This window comes from Ornithorhynchus anatinus, chromosome X2 (genome assembly GCF_004115215.2).
Source record: "Ornithorhynchus anatinus isolate Pmale09 chromosome X2, mOrnAna1.pri.v4, whole genome shotgun sequence".
NCBI classification, from domain to species: Eukaryota; Metazoa; Chordata; class Mammalia; order Monotremata; family Ornithorhynchidae; genus Ornithorhynchus; species Ornithorhynchus anatinus.
This window is the reverse complement of record NC_041750.1, coordinates 13,878,911-13,900,966: the sequence shown is the minus strand read 5'-3', so window position 1 is coordinate 13,900,966 and position 22,056 is coordinate 13,878,911. Positions and strand designations below refer to the sequence as shown.

The 22,056-nt window shown below is 47.6% G+C and overlaps 1 protein-coding gene across 2 annotated transcripts in view; it reads left to right on the top strand.

Annotated features, from left to right (window-relative positions):
• SCAMP4 (secretory carrier membrane protein 4) overlaps nt 1-22,056 on the top strand; it is a 73,495-nt gene that overhangs the window by 22,616 nt on the left and 28,823 nt on the right. For both annotated transcript variants that reach the window (XM_039910486.1, XM_029052441.2), the window contains exon 2: nt 9,686-9,739. In XM_039910486.1, coding sequence (XP_039766420.1) covers nt 9,733-9,739 — 7 coding nt within the window. In that variant the 5' untranslated portion in view covers nt 9,686-9,732. The remainder of the gene's footprint in view (nt 1-9,685; nt 9,740-22,056) is intronic.

Below are 22,056 nucleotides of genomic sequence, written 5' to 3'. Positions count from 1 at the left end.
TTGATATTAATGATATTTATTGAGTGCTCACTTGGTTCAGGGCACTGTACTAAGCATTTTGAAAGTGCAAGATAAAGAATTGACATGTTCCCTGCCCACTAGGAGCCTATACTCTCATAGGGGAGGTAGATGTAAAAATATTTAGTTAAAGTAGTCAAAATGAATACGAGCCACTTGAGTCTGTGCTTGAGTCTGAGCCGGGTGTTTCTCAGGATTCCTGCTGGGCCTGTCCACTTCACAGAATGCCCTATGTTGCTCTTCATTGAGAATTTTCTTATGTTCTACTATTTCTAATATTTTCCCTATCCCTAAATCTACTTTAATGTATGTCTCCCCTTTAGACTGTAAGCTTCTTGCAGGCAAGGATTGCATCTACCAGCTTTGTGTCGTACTTTCCCAAACACTTAGTAAAGTACTCTGCACCCAGTAAGCGCTCAGTAAATACCACTGATCAGTTGATATTGTCAAGCATAGTATTGAACACTGTACTGTGTGCTTGGAGGAGTAGAAGCAGTGTTGCCTAGTGTAAAGAACATGGGCCTGGGAGTCAGAATACCTGGGTTCTAATCCTGGCTCTGTCACTTTTCTGCTGTGCGACCTTGGGCAAGTCATTTCTCTGTGCCTCAGTTCCTTCTTCTGCAAAATGGGAATTCAATTCCTGTTCTCCTTCCTACTTAGACCGTGAGCTTCACGTGGGACCTGATTATCTTGTATCTACCCTGGAACTGAGTACAGTGCTCAGCACAGAGTAAGTGCTTAAGAAATACCACGATTATTGGAACAGAGTTAATAGGCATGGTCCCCGCCCTCCAGGACCTTACAGTCTAGTGAGAGAAGTAGACATCAAAAGAAATTGGAGGCAGGGGGAAGTGATATAAGGATGTATAAGGATGTGTACAAAAGTGCTATGGGGCGGTGGCAGGGGAGGGTGGGGGTGAGTACCCGCTGGCTTTGGTGACAAATGCCGAGGCGGCAGGAGAGGGGGGAAAGTGGAGAAGATATTTGAAAGATGAATCAGGATAGGCCTCCTGAAGATGTGCTTTCAGAAAGGCCTTGAAAATGGGGTTGGTCTGTCAAGTGTGAAGGGAGAGGGAGTTCCAGGTAAAAGGAAGCCATGAGAAGGAACTCAGTGGTGGGAGAGATGAGAGTTAGTAGGTTGGCTTGAGGTGAGCAAGGAAATATAGGGAAGAGCCCGTAACCTTGGCATTATTCTTATCTCTCTCACTCAACCCACATATGCAGACTGCCACCAGATCCTCTCGGTTCAAACCCGTCCATCTCAGATTCATCCTTGCCGGCTTTAATTGCCCTCTCCTCTGCCCGGCAACGCTATTTCTCCATCTTTATTGACTCCCGTGCCTGTTGCCCACACCAGTGGTTTTAGATGTTTAACCCCCTCCTCAAACTACCTGCCTCCCACCTCCCTCATCTCTTGCCCCTAATGACCGAGCCACAGACTTTACTGAGAAAACTGAAACCACTGGGCGTGATCTCCCAAAAATCTTCCCTGCCCCTTCTACTCTCCCATCTTTCCCAACAGTATCTCAAGGGGAGAGAGAGAATATTTGTTGCTGAATTGTACTTCCCAAGCGCTTAGTACAGTGCTCTGCACACAGTAAGCACTCAAATATGAATGAAGGAACAATAGAAATAAAGGTACAGATATGGACATTAATGCTGTAGATTGTGAGCTCATTTGGGGCAGGGAATGTGTCTGTTGTTGTGTTGTACTCTCCCAGGCTCTTGGTAGAGTATAACTTAGTTTGCTTGTATCCATCCCGGTGCTTAGTACAGCGCCTGGCACATAGTAAGTGCTTAACAATACCACATTGTTATTAATATTATTTGCACACAGTGAGTGCTTAATAAATACAATTGAATGAAAGAGCGGGGCTGGGAGGATGGATGAATAGAGGGTGCGAGTCAAGGCAGAGCAGAGGGGAGTGGGAAAAGAGGGCTTAATCAAAGAAGGCCTCTTGGAGAACTGAACTGAGCACTTGAGAGAGGACAATATAACAGTTGGTAGTCACATTCTAGAGTTAACAGCCTGATGCCTGCATCTCTTCAGTCAGTGACAATGAGGATGTATTTATTTCCCTTGCCTGGTTTAGGGAGATCTATGCCATCTTCAGATGTCTGCAGGGAGCCATTAAAGGAGGGGTCCCCATCCTTGGTTCTCCTTCCAAGGTGCCCTCAGAGGATGCCCTGTCGCATGTAAAATTATGCCCATTGGTTGCTCTGCGTGGTCAGTGAGACACATACATGATTCGGATGGTCTCCAAATTTTATTCTGCAGAATGGTCAAACACCACACCTCGGAAACGATCAGTGTAAGACCCCAAGACATTTTTTAGGTTATATTTATACCCAAACAACAGCCCCTCCCTTCTCCCCCCCCCCCCCATGCACATTTCAATCACTGACATAGGCATCTTGATTCTCAGATAAGGTTATCTTAGGCATCAGGGTTTGTTGACACACAGTGATCAGCAGTAAAATTCAGCAACTACAGAGGATTCTCTAAACCAGATGGAACTTGTCAGGTTTCCTACTGACATTTTAAAAGTTCTCTTCCATGTTCCTCAAAATGGTGTTACTTCAGCTAAGGCTGTGCTTCCACCAAATGGCCTGCACATTATTCATTCATTCATTCAATAGTATTTATTGAGTGCTTACTATGTGCAGAGCACTGTACTAAGCGCTTGGAATGAACAAGTGGGCAACAGAGACGGTCCCTGCCGTTTGACGGGCTTACAGTCTAATCGGGGGAGACGGACAGACAAGAACAATGGCAATAAATAGAGTCGAGGGGAAGAACATCTCGTAAAAACAATGGCAACTAAATAGAATCGAGGTGATGTACATTTCATTAACAAAATAAATAGGGTAATGAAAATATATACAGTTGAGCAGACGAGTACAGTGCTGAGGGGATGGCAAGGGAGAGGGGGAGGAGCAGAGGGAAATGGGAAAAGAGGGTTAAGCTGCGGAGAGGTGAACGGGGGGTGGTAGAGGGAGAAGGGGAGCTTAGTCTGGGAAGGCCTCTTGGAGGAGGTGAGTTTTAAGTAGGGTTTTGAAGAGGGGAAGAGAATTAGTTTGGCGGAGGTGAGGAGGGAGGGCGTTCCAGGACTGTGGGAGGACGTGGCCCGGGGGTCGACGGCGGGATAGGCGAGACCGAGGGACGGTGAGGAGGTGGGCGGCAGAGGAGCGGAGCTTGCGGGGTGGGCAGTAGAAAGAGAGAAGGGAGGAGAGGTAGGAAGGGGCAAGGTGATGTAGAGCCTTGAAGCCTAGAGTGAGGAGTTTTTGTTTGGAGCGGAGGTTGATAGGCAACCACTGGAGGTGTTTAAGACGGGGAGTGACATGCCCAGATCGTTTCTGCAGGAAGATGAGCCGGGCAGCGGAGTGAAGAATAGACTGGAGTGGGGCGAGAGGGGAGGAAGGGAGATCAGAGAGAAGGCTGACACAATAGTCTAGCCGGGATATAACGAGAGCCCGTAGCAGTAAGGTAGCCGTTTGGGTGGAGAGGAAAGGGCGGATCTTGGCGATATTGTAAAGGTGAAACCGGCAGGTCTTGGTAACGGATAGGATGCGTGGGGTGAACGAGAGAGACGAGTCAAGGATGACACCGAGATCGTGGGCCTGAGAGACGGGAAGGATGGGTCATGCCATCCACAGTGATGGGGAAGTCTGGGAGAGGACCGGGTTTGGGAGGGAAGATGAGCTCAGTCTCGCTCATGTTGAGTTTTAGGTGGCGGGCCGACATCCAGGTGGAGACATCCTGGAGGCAGGAGGAGATGCGAGCCTGAAGGGAGGGGGAGAGGACAGGGGCGGAGATGTAGATCTGCGTGTCATCTGCGTAGAGATGGTAGTCAAAGCCGTGAGAGCGAATGAGTTCATCAAGGGAGTAAGGGTAAATGGAGAACAGAAGAGGGCCAAGAACTGACCCTTGAGGAATTCCAACAGTTAAAGGATGGGAGGGGGAAGAGGCGCCAGTGAAGGAGACCGAGAATGACATTACTTTCCACAGCTCACAGGAGGCTCCTGGCCCAGGGTTCTGCACACAGTCAAAGCCCAGTTAGGGTCCCGGTGCAGTGGTCTTAAATATAAGTCCGTTGATTTGTGTCCGCATTTAAAGCCCACCCGCAGGATCCTTGGGATTGATGGAAGGGGAAAATGTCTGCCAACGTTGCAGACCCTGCTGCCATAGGATGCCGTAAAGAGTCTGTGTGATCTAGTGGAGGGAGTGTGGGCCCTGGAGTCAGAGGACTTGAGTTCTAGTCCCGGCTCTGCCGCTTGCCTTCTGTGTGGCCTTGGGCAAGTCACTTCACTTCTCTGTGCTTCAGTTCCCTCATCTGCAAAATGGGAATTCAACATCTGTGCTCCCTCCTTCTTAGAATGTGAACTCCATGTGGGACCCGATCATCTTGTGCCTACCCCAGAGCTTAGTACAGTGCTTGGCCCATTCTTCTGAAAATGCCTTCGAGTTGATTGTGACCTGTAGTGACTCCATGGACACACCCTCTTCAGAACGACCCATCTTCTATTATGAGGTTGTTCTGGTATGTGTATCCATAGAGTATTCTCGGTGAAGATAGGGAAGTAGTTTACCATTGCCTTCTTCTGCGCAGTAAAAGCCTGAGTCTCTGCCATTGTCTTGGATCAGTATTTTGATCTCTCGATCATCCGCCTTTGACTCTTTCCCATACCTCTGCCGCCTGAATTGACTTTGCTGCTTCAGCTTAGACCTTTCTATTATGCGTAGCCCTATATGGTATAGCTCTAAACTTCATCAGCATATGCCAACTCTCCTGCCATGATAAGGCTTGGCCCACAGTAAGCGCTTAACAAATACGATTATTATTATTATTATTCCCCAGATCAGCCGGGTGGGTTTCTTGACTTTCGGGACCTTCTCTGGCCCCTAGTCCCATTTCAGTTGATTTTGCATCTAACTGCGGAGCCCAGCTAGGGAAGCCATGATTGGTGGAAATGGCTTCAAAGCAAGCGTTGGACTTTTAATGTTGGCCGCTTTCGTGCATAAAACAGTCCCTCTCAGCAGGATTCCATTTTTGTGAAAGGTTCTTCAAGGATGTGTGTTTTCACTCCAGAAATTTACTTTCTAATATTCAAAAATGAGAGGAAAAGTAAAAACACGGATGTGATCGCTCGAGGCTCCGCTCCTCAATATGCATCCGTGGGGAGAGGGTACGGCAGCTTCTGTGTTGGGGGCTATGATTGGGCAGTGGCTCTCTGGGAGTGGGGCTCCGGACCTGAGTTGTACCTATCCTGGTGCTGGGCTTACCCTAGGGAGAGAAGCAGTGTAGCGTAGTAGTTAGAGCCCAGGTCTACGAGTCCCAAAGACTTGGGTTCTAATCCTACCTCTGCCATTCGTCTGCTCTGTGAACTCCCTCTAGGAGTTGACAGTCATGTTAGGGAGACAGACGTTAAAACATATTGCAGTAGGTGAAGGCACAGAATATAAGGTTTTGGGCATAAGTGTGCAGGGGTTGGGCAAGTATCAAAGTACTTAGTGGGTACAGACCCAAGTGCATAGGTGAGGCAGAGGGGCCTGCAGATGAGGGGTTAGTCAGGGAAGGCTTCCTGGAAAGACATGATTTTAGTAGGGCTTTGGGGATGAGAATGATGAGGTCTGTCAGAAATGAAGAGGGAGGGAGGTCCAGGCAGGAGGGAGGATGCAGAGAGATGAGATTGAAGTACAGTAAGGAGGTTGGTGGTAGAGGACTGAAGTATGTGAGCTGGGTTATAGTGGGAGAGGAGCTAGGTCAGGGAGGAGGGAGAGAGCTGATTGGGTTTCTTAAAGCCAACGGTGAGATGTTTCTGTTTGATGTGACGATCAATCAATCGTACTTATGGAGCACTTATTATGTGCAGAGCACTGTACTAGGTGCATGGGAGAGTACAGTACAACAGAATTAGCAGGCACGTTTCCTGCCCAAAACGAGCTTACACTTTAGAGGGGTAGACAGATGTTAATATGAATAAATAAATAATTTATATTATATAATTTAAAGAGGCTTAGGCAACCATTGGAGATCAGAGGAGTAGGGAGTTATGTGCAGTCAGTCAGCCAGTGGTTATTGAGTGCTTATTATGTGCAGAGCACTGTACCAAGTCTTTGGGAAAGTACAATACAACAGAATCAGCAGACATGTTCCCTGCCTATAACCAGCTTACAGAATTTATTTTTTTTTTATAACAATGATCTTGGTAGCCAAGTGAAGTATGGAATGGGGAGGGGTGAGGCTGGGGGCCATCTGTTGCCGAATTGTACATTCCAAGCACTTAGTACAGTGCTCTGCACATATTGAGCGTTCAATAAATACAATTGAATGAATGAATGAAGAGATCCGTGAAGAGGCTAATGCAGCAGTTGAGGTGGGTTATGACAAAGGACATATTAAATTCCTCCATCTGTACCTTAGCCAAGCACAGGGGAGCATTGGGAAAGAAGGAGTGGGAGTAGTTAGTTGGGGAAGGAGCCCTTCAGCCATTTGGGGGCAGAAGGTTTGGGAAGCCACCTGGAGGGGCAGATCTAAGGAGAAGGGTTTTCCATGTGGGGGCCCTGAGGCTAAAATCCCAGAGGAATGAGGCACCCACCCCTGAGGAGGGGAAACAGTTCTGTGGATCAGCAGAAGACCTATACCAGACACCCGTAAATCCAGCGAGAAGGTTTTGGAGAGAGGATAAACCTGAAACCTAGGATACCCCAAAAGAGGAGGGGAGCGGACCAGAAGAACGTATACACCAGGACACTAACAGGAAAGTAAAAAGGGTCTTGAGGAAAGGGGGAAAGTGTTTAAAAGAGAGAGAAAGGTGTTTTGGATTGGACTTTTGTTCTATTTGTTACCTAATTAACTCATTAATACTATATTCAAGTTGTCTAGTAAAAGCCAATTGAGAGCGCCTCTCTGCCTCTCTGTAGTAGTTTTGGGTTGCTGGGAAGCTGTGTTTACCTGGGAAGCAAAGGGAGGCGTAGGAAGAAAGGACTTCCTCTAGCTTTCTGCAGCTAGCCTTGGAAGGGAGGAAGGCTGGTTGTTTTCACTGTGTCGGGGGGGAAGGAGGTAATATTTGAGAGACAATGGGGTGATGGTAGCGGCCAAAGGGGTGTAAGGTGGGGTTCGCTAGGCAGGAAGCCCCAATCCTGCCCATCTGTGGAGGGAAAGAAGTGATGGGCTTTAGGACCTAGCGGGTATTATCTAGGACCCGGGCTTCCCCAAGTGACACTTAAGGCCCTTTTGGCTGAGATTTAGGCTGAGATTTGGGTTGAGATGGGGTCCTCTTTGCTGCTAACTTTACACTCACAACCTAGGGGAGCTCATATGCTCCTATGACATCAACTACCACCTCCTTGCGGATGACTCCAGATCGATGTCTAATTTCCTCCTTCCGTCCCTGGGACAGTGGATGGTCCTCCAGCCCCTCAAGCTCACCATGTCCAAAATTGAACTCATCTTCCTGCCCAACTCCTCCCATCCACCCAACTTTCCCATCACAGTTGGCAACACCACCGCCCGATGGCTAAATGCTTGGGGCAGTCCTGCGACCAAACCAGCCCCCCCGAAGGTGTCCTACAGACCAGGGTGAACTGGGGGTCAACAACCTAGAGTTGATACCACTACCATCCTCCCGCTCGCTGAAACTTGCTACTGTGGTTTTGCCCTTGACTCTTCCCTCACTTTCAACTCTCACATTATCTTTTGCTAAATCCTGTCAGTTTTTCCTTCACAACATTTCTTGGATCTGCCCTTTCCCCTCCATCCAAACAGCTGCCCTCCTGGCCCAGATGCTCGTCATATAACCAAGGGGACTACTATACCAGCCTGTTCCTCAGTCTCCCCACCTGCAGTCTCTCTCCTCTCTCTAGCTCATACTTCATTCCACTGCATGCAATTTGCCCATAACATGAGGATATGGGAAACTTCCACGTAGATTCCCAAAACTACATCTCCAGCCCTGATCTCTCTCCCTCTTTGTGGTCTCACATTTCCCCTGGCCCTCAAGACGTCTCCGCTTGGATGTCCTGCCGACACCTCAGACTTAACTTGTCCAAAAAAGAACTCTTTTTCTTCCCACCCAAACCCTGTCTTCCCCCTGTTTTTCCCATCACTGTGGACAGCACCACCATCCTTCCTGTCTCACAAACCCATGACCTTGGCATTAACTTTGACTCATCTCCCTCATTCACCCCACATATTCAATCTAACACTAAGTCCCGTCAGTTCAACCTTCACCCTTTCCCCACCATCCAAACTGCCACCACCAAGAGAAGCAGCTTGGCTCAGGGGAAAGAGCCCTGGCTTGGGAGTCAGAGGTCATGGGTTCTAATCCCGGCTCTGCTGCTTGTTAGCTGTGTGACTTTGGGCAAGTCACTTCACTTCTCTGTGCCTCAGTTCCCTCATCTGTAAAATGGGGATTAAAAATGTGAGCCCCACGTGGGACAACCTGATGACCTTGTATCCCCCCGAGCGCTTAGAACAGTGCTCTGCACATAGTAAGCGCTTAACAAATGCCATCATTATTATTATTATTATTAATCCAACCATTCATCCTATCTCCCTTGATTACTGTATCAGCTTCCTTGCTGACCTCCCTGCTTCCTGTCTCCTCCCACTCCAGGCCATACTTCACTCTGCTGCCCAGATCATTTTTCAACAAAAACCTTTGAATCCACGTTTCCCAGCTCCTCAAGAAATTCCAGTGGTTGCCCATCCACCTCTGCTTCAAACAGAAACTCCTCACCATCTACTTGAGAGCACTTTATCACCTTGCCCCCTCTTACCTCACCTCACTGCTCTCCTACTAGAGCCCAGCCCACACACTTTGCTCCTCTAATGCCAACCTACTCACTGTACCTCGATTTCGTCTATCTCGCCGCCGACCTTTCATTCATTCATTGTCGTATTTATTGAGCGCTTACTGTGTACAGAGCACTGTACTAAGCACTGCACCTCTCGCTCACATCCTGCCTCTGGCCTGGAATGCCATCCCTCCTCATATCCGATCCAAGAGGCCTTCCCTGACTTAACCCTCTTTTCTTTTTCTTCCACTCCCTTCTCTGTTGCCCAGACTTGTTCCCTTTATTCGCCCCTCCCTCGGTCCCACAGCATTATGTACATAGATGTGATTTATATATTCCAATGTCTGTCTCCCCTCCAGCCTGTAAACTCGTTGTGGGCAGGAAATGTATCTGTTATATTGTACTCTCCCAAGCCCTTAGGACGGTGCTCTGCACACAGTAAGCCCTCAAGCCTAATGGAAAGAGAACCAGCTTTGGGTTCAGGGGACTTGGGTTGTAATCCTGGTTCTGCCACTTGCCTGCTGTTTGACTTCGGGCAAGTAACTTAACTTCTCTGTTCTTCAGTTTCCTCATCTGTAAAATGGGGATTAAATTACCTGTTCTCCTTCCTACTTAGTCTGTGTACCTCATGTGAGACAGGGACTATGTCTGACATGATGATCTTGTTTCTACCCCTGTGCTTAGTACAGTGCTTGGCACATAGTATGCTCTTAACAGATACCATGATTATTCATTATTATTATCATCATCCATTTACATGTAACAGCCATAAGAAAAATACCATTTTGGATTCTCTGGGACATTCGTGGATCTGGCATGCTTTCAGCTCTGCAAGATAACTTTGATTTTTGTTATCCTTTCTCATAGGTGTCCTGTCTTGGTCCAGTTGTTCCCAGGGAACACCGGTGGCAATAATGGCAGGTAAAAAAAAAATCAGCCCAAAATGTCCATAGTGAAACTTACTATTGTGATTTTTGTGTGTGTCAGATTGTTAGATGCCCTCATTCGCTTTTACATTTTTGAGCCTTTAGTCTTGAACTCTAAAGGAAAAGCCACTGGATTCATTCTGCCTTGTATTACTCATGGGCAGGGAGCATGTCTACCAACTCTATTGTATTGTACTCTCCCAGTAGCTTAGTGCAGTGTTCTGCACACGGTAAGGGCTCAATAAATACCATCCATTGATTGATTAGCTTTGACCATGTATTTTTGCTTCATGGGTACCCTTTATTAATACAGAATTCATTAATATAAAAGGTGGCATATTGAGAAACTCCAGAATCAGTTAGCAAAACGAATATTGCACATGTATTTTCCTGTACTACTCAGCTATTACATTCATTAGTAGTAATAGTATTAGACACTGTGTGGCTAAGCACTCTACTAAGTGCTAGGAAAGAGTGCACGGCTTGGAATTAGATGTAGTCCCTGGTCCTCAAGGGGCTCACGGGGATAAAAGTGGGGAGAAAGGACTGGCAATAAACACGGACGGAGAGGGAGCGATCATTTACTTTGAACCAAACACTGTACTTAGCACTAGAGAAAGCTAGAAGAATATTGATTCAGGTTGCAGCCGTCGCCTACTGGCCTACAGGGGTCTCACAGTCTAAATTTATCTCTCCCCACACAGATACCTCTGTTCTGTAGACCCTTCTCCCCTCATCCCAGGTACACCATGCCTCACTTGGACTGCATCCCGAACCTCCCCTCTCTGGGTGCACAAATCCACACCCTTAACTCTGCCCCTCCACTAAAGTCCACTGAAAAAGTCCACTGAACTTCCCCCTTGATTCCACACCACCAACCCCAAGTTCTGGAGCACCTCCACAATATGCTTTCTCCATCCATGTGCTCATGCCATGAAATGCTGTTAGTATTAGCCAACTTAGGCCACTCAGTCAGTCAATCACTGGTATTTCTGGAGCCCTTAACGGTGCACACAGCACCATACTAAGAATTGAAGGGCAAATTAATCCACACTTACTTTAATTCTGCTCAGCAACACACTGCTCTCCTCCCTCATCCCCTCCCGTTCCATCATCAATGGTATTTATTGAGTACTTGCTTTGTGCAGAGCACTGAATTAAGCACTTGGGAGAGTACAGTAAAACAGGGTTGGTAGACATGTTCCCTGCCCACAGTGAGCTTACAGTCTGGAGGGAGAGAGACATTAATATAAACAAATTATGGATGTAAGAATAATGCTACTTGTTAAGCACTTACTACGTGCCAAGCACTGTTCTCAACCCTGAGGTAGATACAAGATAATCAGGTTGGACAGTACTGTGGGGCTGAGGGCAGAGTAAATAAAGGGTGCAAATCCACGTGCAAGGGGGATAGAGAGGAGAGTGGGAGAAGAGGAAATGAGGGCTTAAGTCAGGGAAGGCCCCTTGGAGGAGATGTGCTTTTAATAAGGCTTTGAAGGTAGGGAGAGTGATCATGTGTCAGACGTAAAGAGGGAGGGCCATCCAAGCCAGAGGCAGAACGTGGGTAAGAGGTCGGCGGTGAGATAGATGAGATCGAGGTACAGTGAGAAGGTTGGTATTAGAGGAGTGAAGTGTGCGGGCTGCGTTGTAGTAGGAAAGCAGCAAGGTAAGGTAGGAGGGGACAACGTGATTGAATCCTTTAAACCATGTGGTAGGGAGTTTCTATTTGATGCAGAGGTGGATAAGTAACCACTGGAATTTCTTGATGAGTGGGGAGACATTTTTTTTTTTTGTCAAAAAATGATCTGGGCAGCAGAGTGAAGTATGGACTAGGGCAGGGAGGTCAGCAAGGAGGCTGATGCAGTAATCAAGGTGGGATAGGATAAAGTGCTTGAGATAACATGGTAGTGGATGGAAAGGAAAAGGCATATTTTAATGATGTTGTGAAAGTTGAAAAGTTCCCTTTCCCTATCCTAAGTCCCTCCCACCCCTCGCCCCTGCCCTCCTACCTTCCTTAACTTCTATTTTTAACCACTCAATCTCCAAGGGCTCCTTCCCCTCTGCCTTCAAACATGCCCACGTCTCCCCCATCCTAAAAAAACCCGCTCTTGACCCCACTTCCCCCTCCAGTTATCGTCCTATCTCCCTACTACCCTTCCTTTCCAAAATCCTAGAACGAGTCGTCTACAATCGATGCCTAGAATTCCTTAACTCCCATTTTCTCCTAGACCCCCCCTCCAATCTGGCTTCCGTCCCCTCCACTCTACCGAGACTGCTCTCTCTAAGGTCACCCATGACCTCCTTCTTGCCAAATCCAATGGCTCCTACTCCATTCTGATCCTCCTTGACCTCTCTGCTGCCTTTGACACTGTCGACCATCCCCTCCTCCTCCATACCTTATCTCACCTTGGCTTCACGGACTCTGTCCTCTCCTGGTTCTCCTCTTACCTCTCTGGCCGGTCATTCTCGGTCTCCTTCGCTGGAGCCTCCTCCCCCTCCCATCCTTTAACTGTTGGAGTTCCTCAAGGGTCAGTTCTTGGCCCTCTTCTGTTCTCCATTTACACTCACTCCCTCGGTGAACTCATTCGCTCTCACGGCTTTGACTACCATCTCTACGCAGATGACACGCAGATCTACATCTCCGCCCCTGTCCTCTCCCCCTCCCTTCAGGCTCGCATCTCCTCCAGCCTCCGGGACGTCTCCACCTGGATGTCGGCCCGCCACCTAAAACTCAACATGAGCAAGACTGAGCTCCTCATCTTCCCTCCCAAACCCGGTCCTCTCCCAGACTTCTCTATCACCGTGGATGGCACGACCATCCTTCCCGTCTCTCAGGCCCGCAATCTCGGTGTCATCCTTGACTCGTCCCTCTCGTTCACCCCACACATCCTATCCGTTACCAAGACCTGCCGGTTTCACCTCTACAATATCACCAAGATCCGCCCTTTCCTCTCCACCCAAACGGCTACCTTACTGTTACGGGCTCTCGTTATATCCCGGCTAGACTACTGTGTCAGCCTTCTCTCTGACCTCCCTTCCTCCTCTCTCGCCCCGCTCCGGTCTATTCTTCACTCCGCTGCCCGGCTCATCTTCCTGCAGAAACAATCTGGGCATGTCACTCCCCTTCTTAAACAACTCCAGTGGTTGCCTATCGACCTCCGCTCCAAACAAAAACTCCTCACTCTAGGCTTCAAGGCTCTCCATCACCTTGCCCCTTCCTACCTCTCCTCCCTTCTCTCTTTCTACCGCCCACCCCGCACGCTCCGCTCCTCTGCCGCCCACCTCCTCACCGTCCCTCGGTCTCGCCCATCCTGCCGTCGACCCCTGGGTCACGTCCTCCCGCGGTCCTGGAATGCCCTCCCTCCTCACCTCCGCCAAACTGATTCTCTTTCCCTCTTCAAAACCCTACTTAAAAATCACCTCCTCCAAGAGGCGTTCCCAGACTGAGCTCCTCTTCCCCCTCTACTCCCTCTGCCATCCCCCCTTTACCTCTCCGCAGCTAAAGCCTCATTTTCCCCTTTTCCCTCTGCTCCTCCACCTCTCCCTTCCCATCCCCACAGCACTGTACTCGTCCGCTCAACTGTATATATTTTCGCTACCCTATTTATTTTGTTAATGAATTGTACATCGCCTCGATTCTATTTAGTTGCCATTGTTTTTACGAGATGTTCTTCCCCTTGACGCTGTTTATTGCCATTGTTCTTGTCTGTCCGTCTCCCCCGATTAGACTGTAAACCCGTCAAACGGCAGGGACTGTCTCTATCTGTTGCCGACTTGTTCATCCCAAGCGCTTAGTACAGTGCTCTGCACATAGTAAGCGCTCAATAAATACTATTGAATAAATGAATGAATGAATACTTCCAGTTTCTCATCTTTCAGGTATCTCTCAAGAGGAGATTGCCCATCAGCTTTCAAATTCTACCCCTTCTACCTTTGCTTCTAACCCCTTCCCTTTTCACCTTCTAAAAAATACTCATGCCTACTCTTCTTTCCTCCTTGACTTTCTTCTTCAACTACTCACTCTCCAGCGGCTCCTTCCACTCTGCCTTCAAACATACCTACATCTCCTCTATCCTAAAAAAACCTTCCCTTGACCGTCCAGCACCATTTAGCTATCTCCCTCTTTCTTCCCATTCCTGTCCCGATTCCTCAATTGGGTTGTGTATACCTGATGCCTTCACTTTCTCTCCTCCAGCTCCCTTCTTGACCCTCAGCAGTCCAGCTTCCATCGTCTCCACTCCACTGAGACTGCTCGCTCCAAGATCACCAACAGTCTCCTCCTTGCTGAATCTGGTGGACCCTATCCTAACCCTCCTTGACATCTCGCTGTCTCTGGCACTGGACACTGGGGACCCCTGTCTAACCCTGGTTTTACCAGCTTAGTTCTGTCCTGATCTTCTGGCTCCTCCTTCTCAGTCTCTTTGTTTGGCTTGATCCTTGCCTCTCACCCCACCCTCTAACTGTGGGTGTCTTTCAAGGCTCAGCTCTGGGTCCCTTTCTCTACTCTCTCTACACTCACTTCCTGGGAAGACTCATCTCCCCTGGCTTTAGCTTCTACCTTTATACAGATCATTACCAAATCTACTTCTCTTGCCCCAGTCTCACTCCTCGGTAATCCCAAATTCCTCCTGCCTCCAGGCTATCTCTGCTTGGTTGCCCTGCCAGCATGTCCAGCAAATATGTCCCCAAATGAACTCCTCAAATTCCCTCCCAAATCATCTCCCTCACAGTTGACTCCGATGCCCGCGACCGTGGCACTGCTCTCAAATCCTTCCTCTTTTTCAACCCCTGTATTCACTCAACCAAATATTGTTGGGGTTTTTTCCTACATCGCATCAATCAATTGTATTTATTATGCACTTACTATGTGCAAAGCACTGTACTTAAGTGCTTGGGAGAGAACAATATAAGCGCTTGAGAGAGTTGGTGGACACATTACCTGCCCACATTCCCTGACCAAAACAAGAGAAGCAGCATGACCTAGTGGATAGAGCACAGGCCTGGAAGTCAGAAGGATCTGGGTTCTAATCCTGGCCCTGCCCTTGTCTGCTCTGTGACCTTGGGCAAATCACTTCACTTCTGTTTGCTTCAGTTACCTCATCTGTAAAGTGGGAATTAAGACTGCGAGCCCCATGTGGGACAGGGACTGTGTCCAACCTGATTACCTTGTATCTACCCCAGTGCTTAGAGCGGTGCCTGGCACACAGTAAACACTTAGCAAATACCATAAAAAAAGCAAAAAAACAAGCTTACATCCTAGACCTAGGCTGTAGAGAGATATACAGAGAGCATCTTGGGATTCACCTGTTCCTCTCCATCCCAACAGCTACCATGCTGGTCCAGCAGACCACTACTTTTCCCATCTTTAGAGCCGTAGTAAAATCACATCTCCTCCAGGAAACCGTCCCTGACTAATCTCTCCCCACCCCTCTCCTCTTCTCCCTTTCTACTGCATCATCTTGAGTCCTTACCCTCTGAGCAGTTAGATGCATTCCTCTCCCCAGTGCCCCCACAGCACTTTCAGACAAATCTTATTATGCCTGCACATAGTAAACGCTTAACAAATACCATTATCATTATTATTATTGTCATACTAGTTGCTTCCCCCACTTGTAATTTACTTTAGGGTCTGTTTCCCTGACTAGAATGTAAGCTCTTAAAAAGGGCAGGGAAAGGGTCTACTGACTCCATTGTATTCTCCCAAGTGCTTAATATAGTGCTCTGCAGTCAATAATATTTATGGAGTGCTTACTGTGTGTAGAGTACTGTACTTGTGAATAAGAATAATCACAGAGTAAGTGCTCAATAAGTGCTTGGGGGTTTTTTGATTTTTGTTTAATAGCTTGGCTTGACTATCACATCGGCTTCTTCACCAATCTTCCTGACTCTAGGTACTCCCCTCTCCAGTCCATACTTCACTCAGCTGCCTGACTTATTTGAAAAATGTTCTGCCCACATCTCTCCACTCCTCAAAATCCCGTAATGGTTACACTTTCCTCTGCACGTCAAGCAGAAACTCATAACCATCTCCTTCCTATTTATCCACTCTCTTCTCCCTCTTTACCCCAGCTCTCACTCTCTACACTCCTACCAAGCCAACTTACTCACTGTGCTTTGCCCTAGTCTATCCTGCTGCTGATCCCTTGTCCACACCCTTCCCCCAAATGGGACTTTCTACCCCTTCAAATCTGATAGACCAGTGCTCTCTCCATCTTCACCGCCCTCCTGCCATCCTATCCCCTTCCAGAGGCCTTCCCAATTAATATCTACTCGCCCCCTTTATATCCCCAACTGCTATCTCAGCACTTATGCACCCCACCTGAGCACTCATGTCCTCACAACCTCTCATAAGCACTTTTGGACTTATTTTATGTGCCCTGTTTCTTAAGCAGTATGCCCTTTTTCCTCTTTCCTCTTTCCCCTTTCCTCCAGTGCCTGTCTCCCCTGCTAGAATGTAAGCTTCTTGAAATTTGGGACAGTGTCTGTGAACTGTATTGTACTTACCCATGTGTTTATACCCATGTGTATACTCAGATGCTCAATAATTACTATTGGTTGACTGGGGGAAGGACAGACACTGGGAAAGAAATAGTGAGCGACTTTCAGTGAAATTACTGCTGGGAGAAAATAGTTCTCAAATTTATTTATTTTTAATGGTATTTGTTAGGTGCTGACTATGTGCCAGGCACTGTACAAAGCGCTGATCAGATTGGACACACTGCATGTCCCACATGGAGCTCACAGTCTTACAGATGAGGTGACTGAGACACAAAGAAATTAAAGTGACTTACCCAAAGCCACGCAGCAGACAGTTGACAGAACTGGGATTAGAACCCAGGTCCTCTGACTCCCAGGCCCTTGCTCTTTCCACTAGACCAAGCTGCTTCTCCTTATGCTGCTTCTCCTTATCACTCCCAGCAAGGCCAGCCTTGGTCGACATTCACCACTTTCCCAGTGGACCAACTGTTGGGAAAGTGTTTTTCAGTCTGTCTTCATGTAGGATGGGTCTTTTAACCATAGATGACCAGGGAAAGGTAGGCAGTAGGTATTGCAATCTCAGCACTGCCCCATAGACTCTGGGCCCCAGGCGCTGGGGAACGCTGGACTAACTGGTTTCAGCTTCAGCTTATATCCGTTCTGCCTTCTTTCCAAGCATCTCTCCTTTCTCCTTGGTATCAAGACTTTCTCCTCTTATTTTACAGCTAGGTTGTGCTAAGGCAGACCAAGCTTGATTTGGTACGATCTTAATTCAAATCAGACAGTTTGGGAAGAGAGCAGGAATTCTTTCCCAGAGGTTCTAAAATGATAATCAGCTAGAATACACACCTTTCAGTTGGAGGCCAAATCAAGTAAAACTAGTGGCAACATTTAATTTTGTTCACTATCTTGTTTTCCCGATCCCAAGGAGCAGTTGGTGTGACGTGAGTAGCGGGAGAGGAATGAACCCTAAAAAAGTGTAAAAATATGTGAATGGTAGCCAGCCTTCTTGCCGTGATATTGGCTTTGGCTATGCTGTTCCTGCCCCTTATGTCTTTTTATCTGTGTCCATCCTGGTCTGTTTGTAAGGGTAAATTCCTAAAACAGATATCAGCATCACCTTACGTGGATGGCAGAGGACTGCATGCCAGGCTACCCCATCTAAGGTCCTGTACTGCTGCCCCAGTGGAGAGTGGGAGTGTTTAACGGCATGTGTGAACGTGGGTGTGCCTGGAGAAAACAGCTTGTCCTTTGTCATATAAGAAGAGGAGAAAATGGAGAGTTAATGACCCTGTGAAGATCCTGAAGCTGGACCAACAGCCAGAAAATCCTTTATAAGCCAAGCCCAGAGTCCTGGTAGGGATTCAGAGAGCCAGGAGTCATTAGATGATTGATGCCTCAATCATTTTAAGCAGATTCTGCAGCATAGTCCAGAGCCCCTTCCTTCAAGACTCTGGTCCTGGTGGAAGGCCCAGGATGGCTCATTTTATGAAGAAAATATGGAAGCAGTGTGACTTAGTGGAAAGAGCCCAGGCCTGGGAGTTGGAGGGCCTGAGTTCTAATCCTGGCCATGCCACTTGTCTGCTGTGTGACTTTGGACAAGTCATTTAACTTCACTGTGCCTCAGTTACCTCATCTGTAAAATGGGGATTAAGTCTATGAGCCCCATGTGGGACAACCTGATTACCTTGTATCTACCCCAGCGCTTAGAACAGTGCTTGGCACATAGTAGGCGCTTAACAAATGCCACCATTATTATTATTAAAATGGAGATTAATACTGTCAGCCCTATATGAGTCATGGCTCTTGTCCAATCTGATTAGTTTATATATACCTCAGCATTTACTACAGTGTCTGGCACATAGTAAGCCAAATGGCCAGATCCCAGGCCAACACACTCCCTGCATGGTATCAAGAACACAGTAGAGAGCCACTGGGATCCAAAATCGTTATTCAGTCTGTCCCTACCCCTTTCAACCTCAGCCTGCAGTGTGCTTCTTTCAGCTCTTCTGTCACTCATAGCCTTTACCAACTCTCTTTCCTTATTAATTAATTAATGTTGGCATTTGTTGAGAGCTTACTATGTGCAGAGCACTGTTCTAAGTTCTAGGGTAGATACAGGATAATCAGGTTGTTCCACATGAGGTTCACAGTCTTAATCCCCATTTTTTACAGTTGAGGTAATTGAGGCACAGAGAAGTTAAGTGACTTGCCCACAGTCACACAGCTGACAAGTGACAGAACTGGGATTTGAACCCATGACCTCTGACTCCCAAACCCGGGCTCTTTCCACTGAGCCATGCTGCTACCGTCTACTAGTTCTAAAGATTTGAACTGCTTAATTGTAGTAGGTTTCCCCTCCCATGGCCCAACCCTCCTGGCCAATCACTGCTTCGGGAGCTGTCTCTGAGCCAATCAGATCATTTGAGGGGGGCCTGGATAGAGGCAATTTCTATGTATTTTAACTATAGAGGCCTCCGGAAAGGCAGGGGCACTTGGGCATAGGTTGGATATATTTGTTTGATTTGATAAAAATATAAAATGGGTTTAAATATAAGATCAAGCAAAAATACCCAGCGTGTACCCAGTGGCATCTTCCCCACTGCTTTCAAACATGCCCATGTCTCCCCTTTCCTAAAAAAACCCTCCCTTGACACCAAGGTTCCTTCCAGTCATTGCCCCATCTCCCTTCCATTTCTCTCCAAATTCCTTGAGCGAGTTGTCTACACTTGCCGCCTCCAATTCCTCTCCTCCAGTTCTCTCGTTGACCCCCTCCAATCTGGCTTCCATCCCCTTTACTCCACAGAAGCCGCCCTCTCAAAGGTCACAGTGATCTCCTTCTTGCAAAAGCCAACGGCCTCTATTCCGTCCTAATCCTCCTCAACCTCTCAGCTGCCTTTGACACTGTGGATCACCTCCTTCTCCTGGAAACGTTATCCAACCTTCACTGACTGTCCTCTCCTGGTTCTCCTCTTATCTCTCTGGCCATTCATTCTCAGTCTCCTTTGCGGGCTCCTCCTCTGTCTCCCACTCCCTAACTCGGGTCCCTCAAGGTTCAGTTCTAGATACCCTTCTCTTCTCCATCTACACCCACTCCCTTGGAGAAGTCATTAGCTCCCATGGCTTCAACTACCACCTCTATGCGGATGATACCCAAATCTACATTTCCAGCCCTGATCTCTCTCCCTTTCTGCAGTTTAGCATTTTCTCCTGCCTTCTAGACATCTCTACTTGGATGTCCTCCCATCACCTCAAACTTAACATGCCCAAAACTGAACTCCTTATCTTCCCACCCAAACCCTGTCCTCTCCCTTACTTCCCCATCACTGTAGACGGCACCACCATCCTTCCCGGCTCACAAGCCTGTACCCTAGGCATTGTCCTTGACTCCTCTCTGTCATTCAACCCACATATTCAATCCATCACTAAATCCTGTCCGTCCCACCTTCACAACATCGCTAAAATCTGCCCTTTCCCCTACATCCAAACTGCTACCACATCAATACAATCACTCATCCTATCCCCGCCTAGATTACTGCATCAGCCTCCTTGCTGATCTTCCAGCCTCCTGTCTCTCCCCACTCCAGTCCATACTTCAATCTGCTGCCAGATCATTTTTTTTTCTATAAAATGGGTGACTCAGGACGTGTCACCCACCTCCTTGAAAAACTCCAGTGGTTACCCATCCACCTCCATCTCAGACAAAAACTCCTCACCATTGGCTTTAAACCACTCCACCACCTTTCCTCCTCCTACCTCACCTCGTTTTTCTCCTTCTACAACCCAGCCCACCCACCTCGCTCCTCCAGTGCTACCCTTCTCATTGTGCCTTGATCTCACCCGTCTCACTGCCGACCCCTCACCCACATCCTGCCTCTGGCCTGGAATGCCCTCGCTCCTCAAATCCGACAATTACTCTCCCCTGCTTCAAAGCCTCATTGAAGGCACATCTCCTCCAAGAGGCCTACCCAGACTATCCCCCCCTTCATCATCTCCCACTCCTTCTGCATCTCTCTGGCTTGCTCCCTTTGCTATTCCCCCCTCCCAACCCTACAGCGCTTATGTACGTATCTGTAATTTTATTTATTTGTATTGATGTCTGTCTCCCCCTCTCTACACTGTAAATTAATTATGGTCAGGGAATGTGACTGTTTATTGTTGTATTGCACTTTCCCAAGCATTTAGTACAGTGCTCTGCACACAGTAAGCACTCAATAAATATGACTGAATGAATGAATGCACCAAGATGTGCCCTCTCATGGTCACAGTCATTCCAGGAGCGGCTCTGCTTCTCTTCTCTCCCTTAGCTCTCCTGATGGCTCCGTCTCCCCAGTTCTCTCCTGCTTTGCTCCTGCAGAGCTCTCCTGCTCCCGCAGTGTCCCAGCCTGTGATCACCTGGACGCTGTCTCTGAGCCATCAGAATACTTACTAGTGATCTAGGTGACCAGCTGAATTCAATCGGAAAGTGAAAATTCCCTAAAATATGACTTGATTTACTTCAAATTCACTGTTTTGTAAGCCCGGTATGGGCAGGGACTGTCTCTCTTTGTCGCTGAATTATACTTTCCAAGCACTTAGTACAGTGCTCTGCACACAGTAAGCGCTCAATAAATACAATTGAATGAATGAAGGAAGAGTTCTGAAAGACCTTAAAGGGGATGTTGTGGAACTCCTGAAAAGTGGGGGTAACCGACCTTTACTAGTGGCTACCACCAGAAGACCAGTAGCTTGGCAATGTAGTGCCCTTCCTACTAAAATAAAAGTGTTTATCAATAATAATAATGATGATGATAGCACTTGTTAAGCGCTTACTATGTGCCAAACACTGTTCTAAAAGCACTGGAGTAGATGTTAGGTTGTATGGAGTCCCTGTCCCACATGGGACTCACACACTTATGCTCATTTTACTGATGAGGTAACTGAGACACAGAGAAGCAGCGTGGCTCAGTGGAAAGAGCACGGGCTTGGGAGTCAGAGGTTCTGGGTTCTAATCCTGATCCATCACTTGTCAGCGGTGTGATTCTGGGCAAGTCACTTAACTTCTTTGTGCCCCAGTTACCTCATCTATAAAATGGGGATTAAGACTTTGAGCCCCACTTGGGACAACCTGATTACCTTGTATCTCCCCCAGTGCTTAGAACAGTGCTTGGCACATAATAAGCGCTCTATTTGCATATGATTACTGCCCCATGACACCTCACTTCGAGAACAGTATAAACAGCACAAATATTTCTTGTTGACAAATTAAGGAGCCATGCTAACTGTTATTCAGGCAAAGCCCTCTCCAGAGTTAGATGGAAGGCAGTTCCAGACATTCCAAGGAGAGAATAGAAGAGTACTGTCTTCTCCTTTTACCTGCTCTGGCAGGGAGCGTCTGCCCTAATTCTCCTGGCTTGTTCGTACAGCTTCCTCCCTTAATGAACTGATTCTCCCAGCAGCGTGGCCTAGTGGAAAGAGCACGGGCCCGGGAATCAGAGGACATGGATTGTAATCCCAGCTCTGCCAATTACCTGCTGGGTTAACCTTGTGCAAGTCACTTCATTTCTCTGTGCCTCAGTTTCTTCATCTGTAAAATGGGGATTAGATGCCTGTTTTCCCTCCTGCGTAGACTCTGAGCTCCATTTGGGACAGGGACCGTGTCCAACATGAATAACCTAAACCTACCCCAGCACTTAGAACAATGTTTGGCACATAATAAGTGTTTAACAAATACCGTCAAAAGAAACATCTCTGCTCCTCTTTCTTGCCCACCCTCAGAATTAAAAAAAAACACTTCAGGTACCTCCAAATCAGAATGGAATTTGCATTTGTAAAAGTTGATATCTCTGTTGTCAG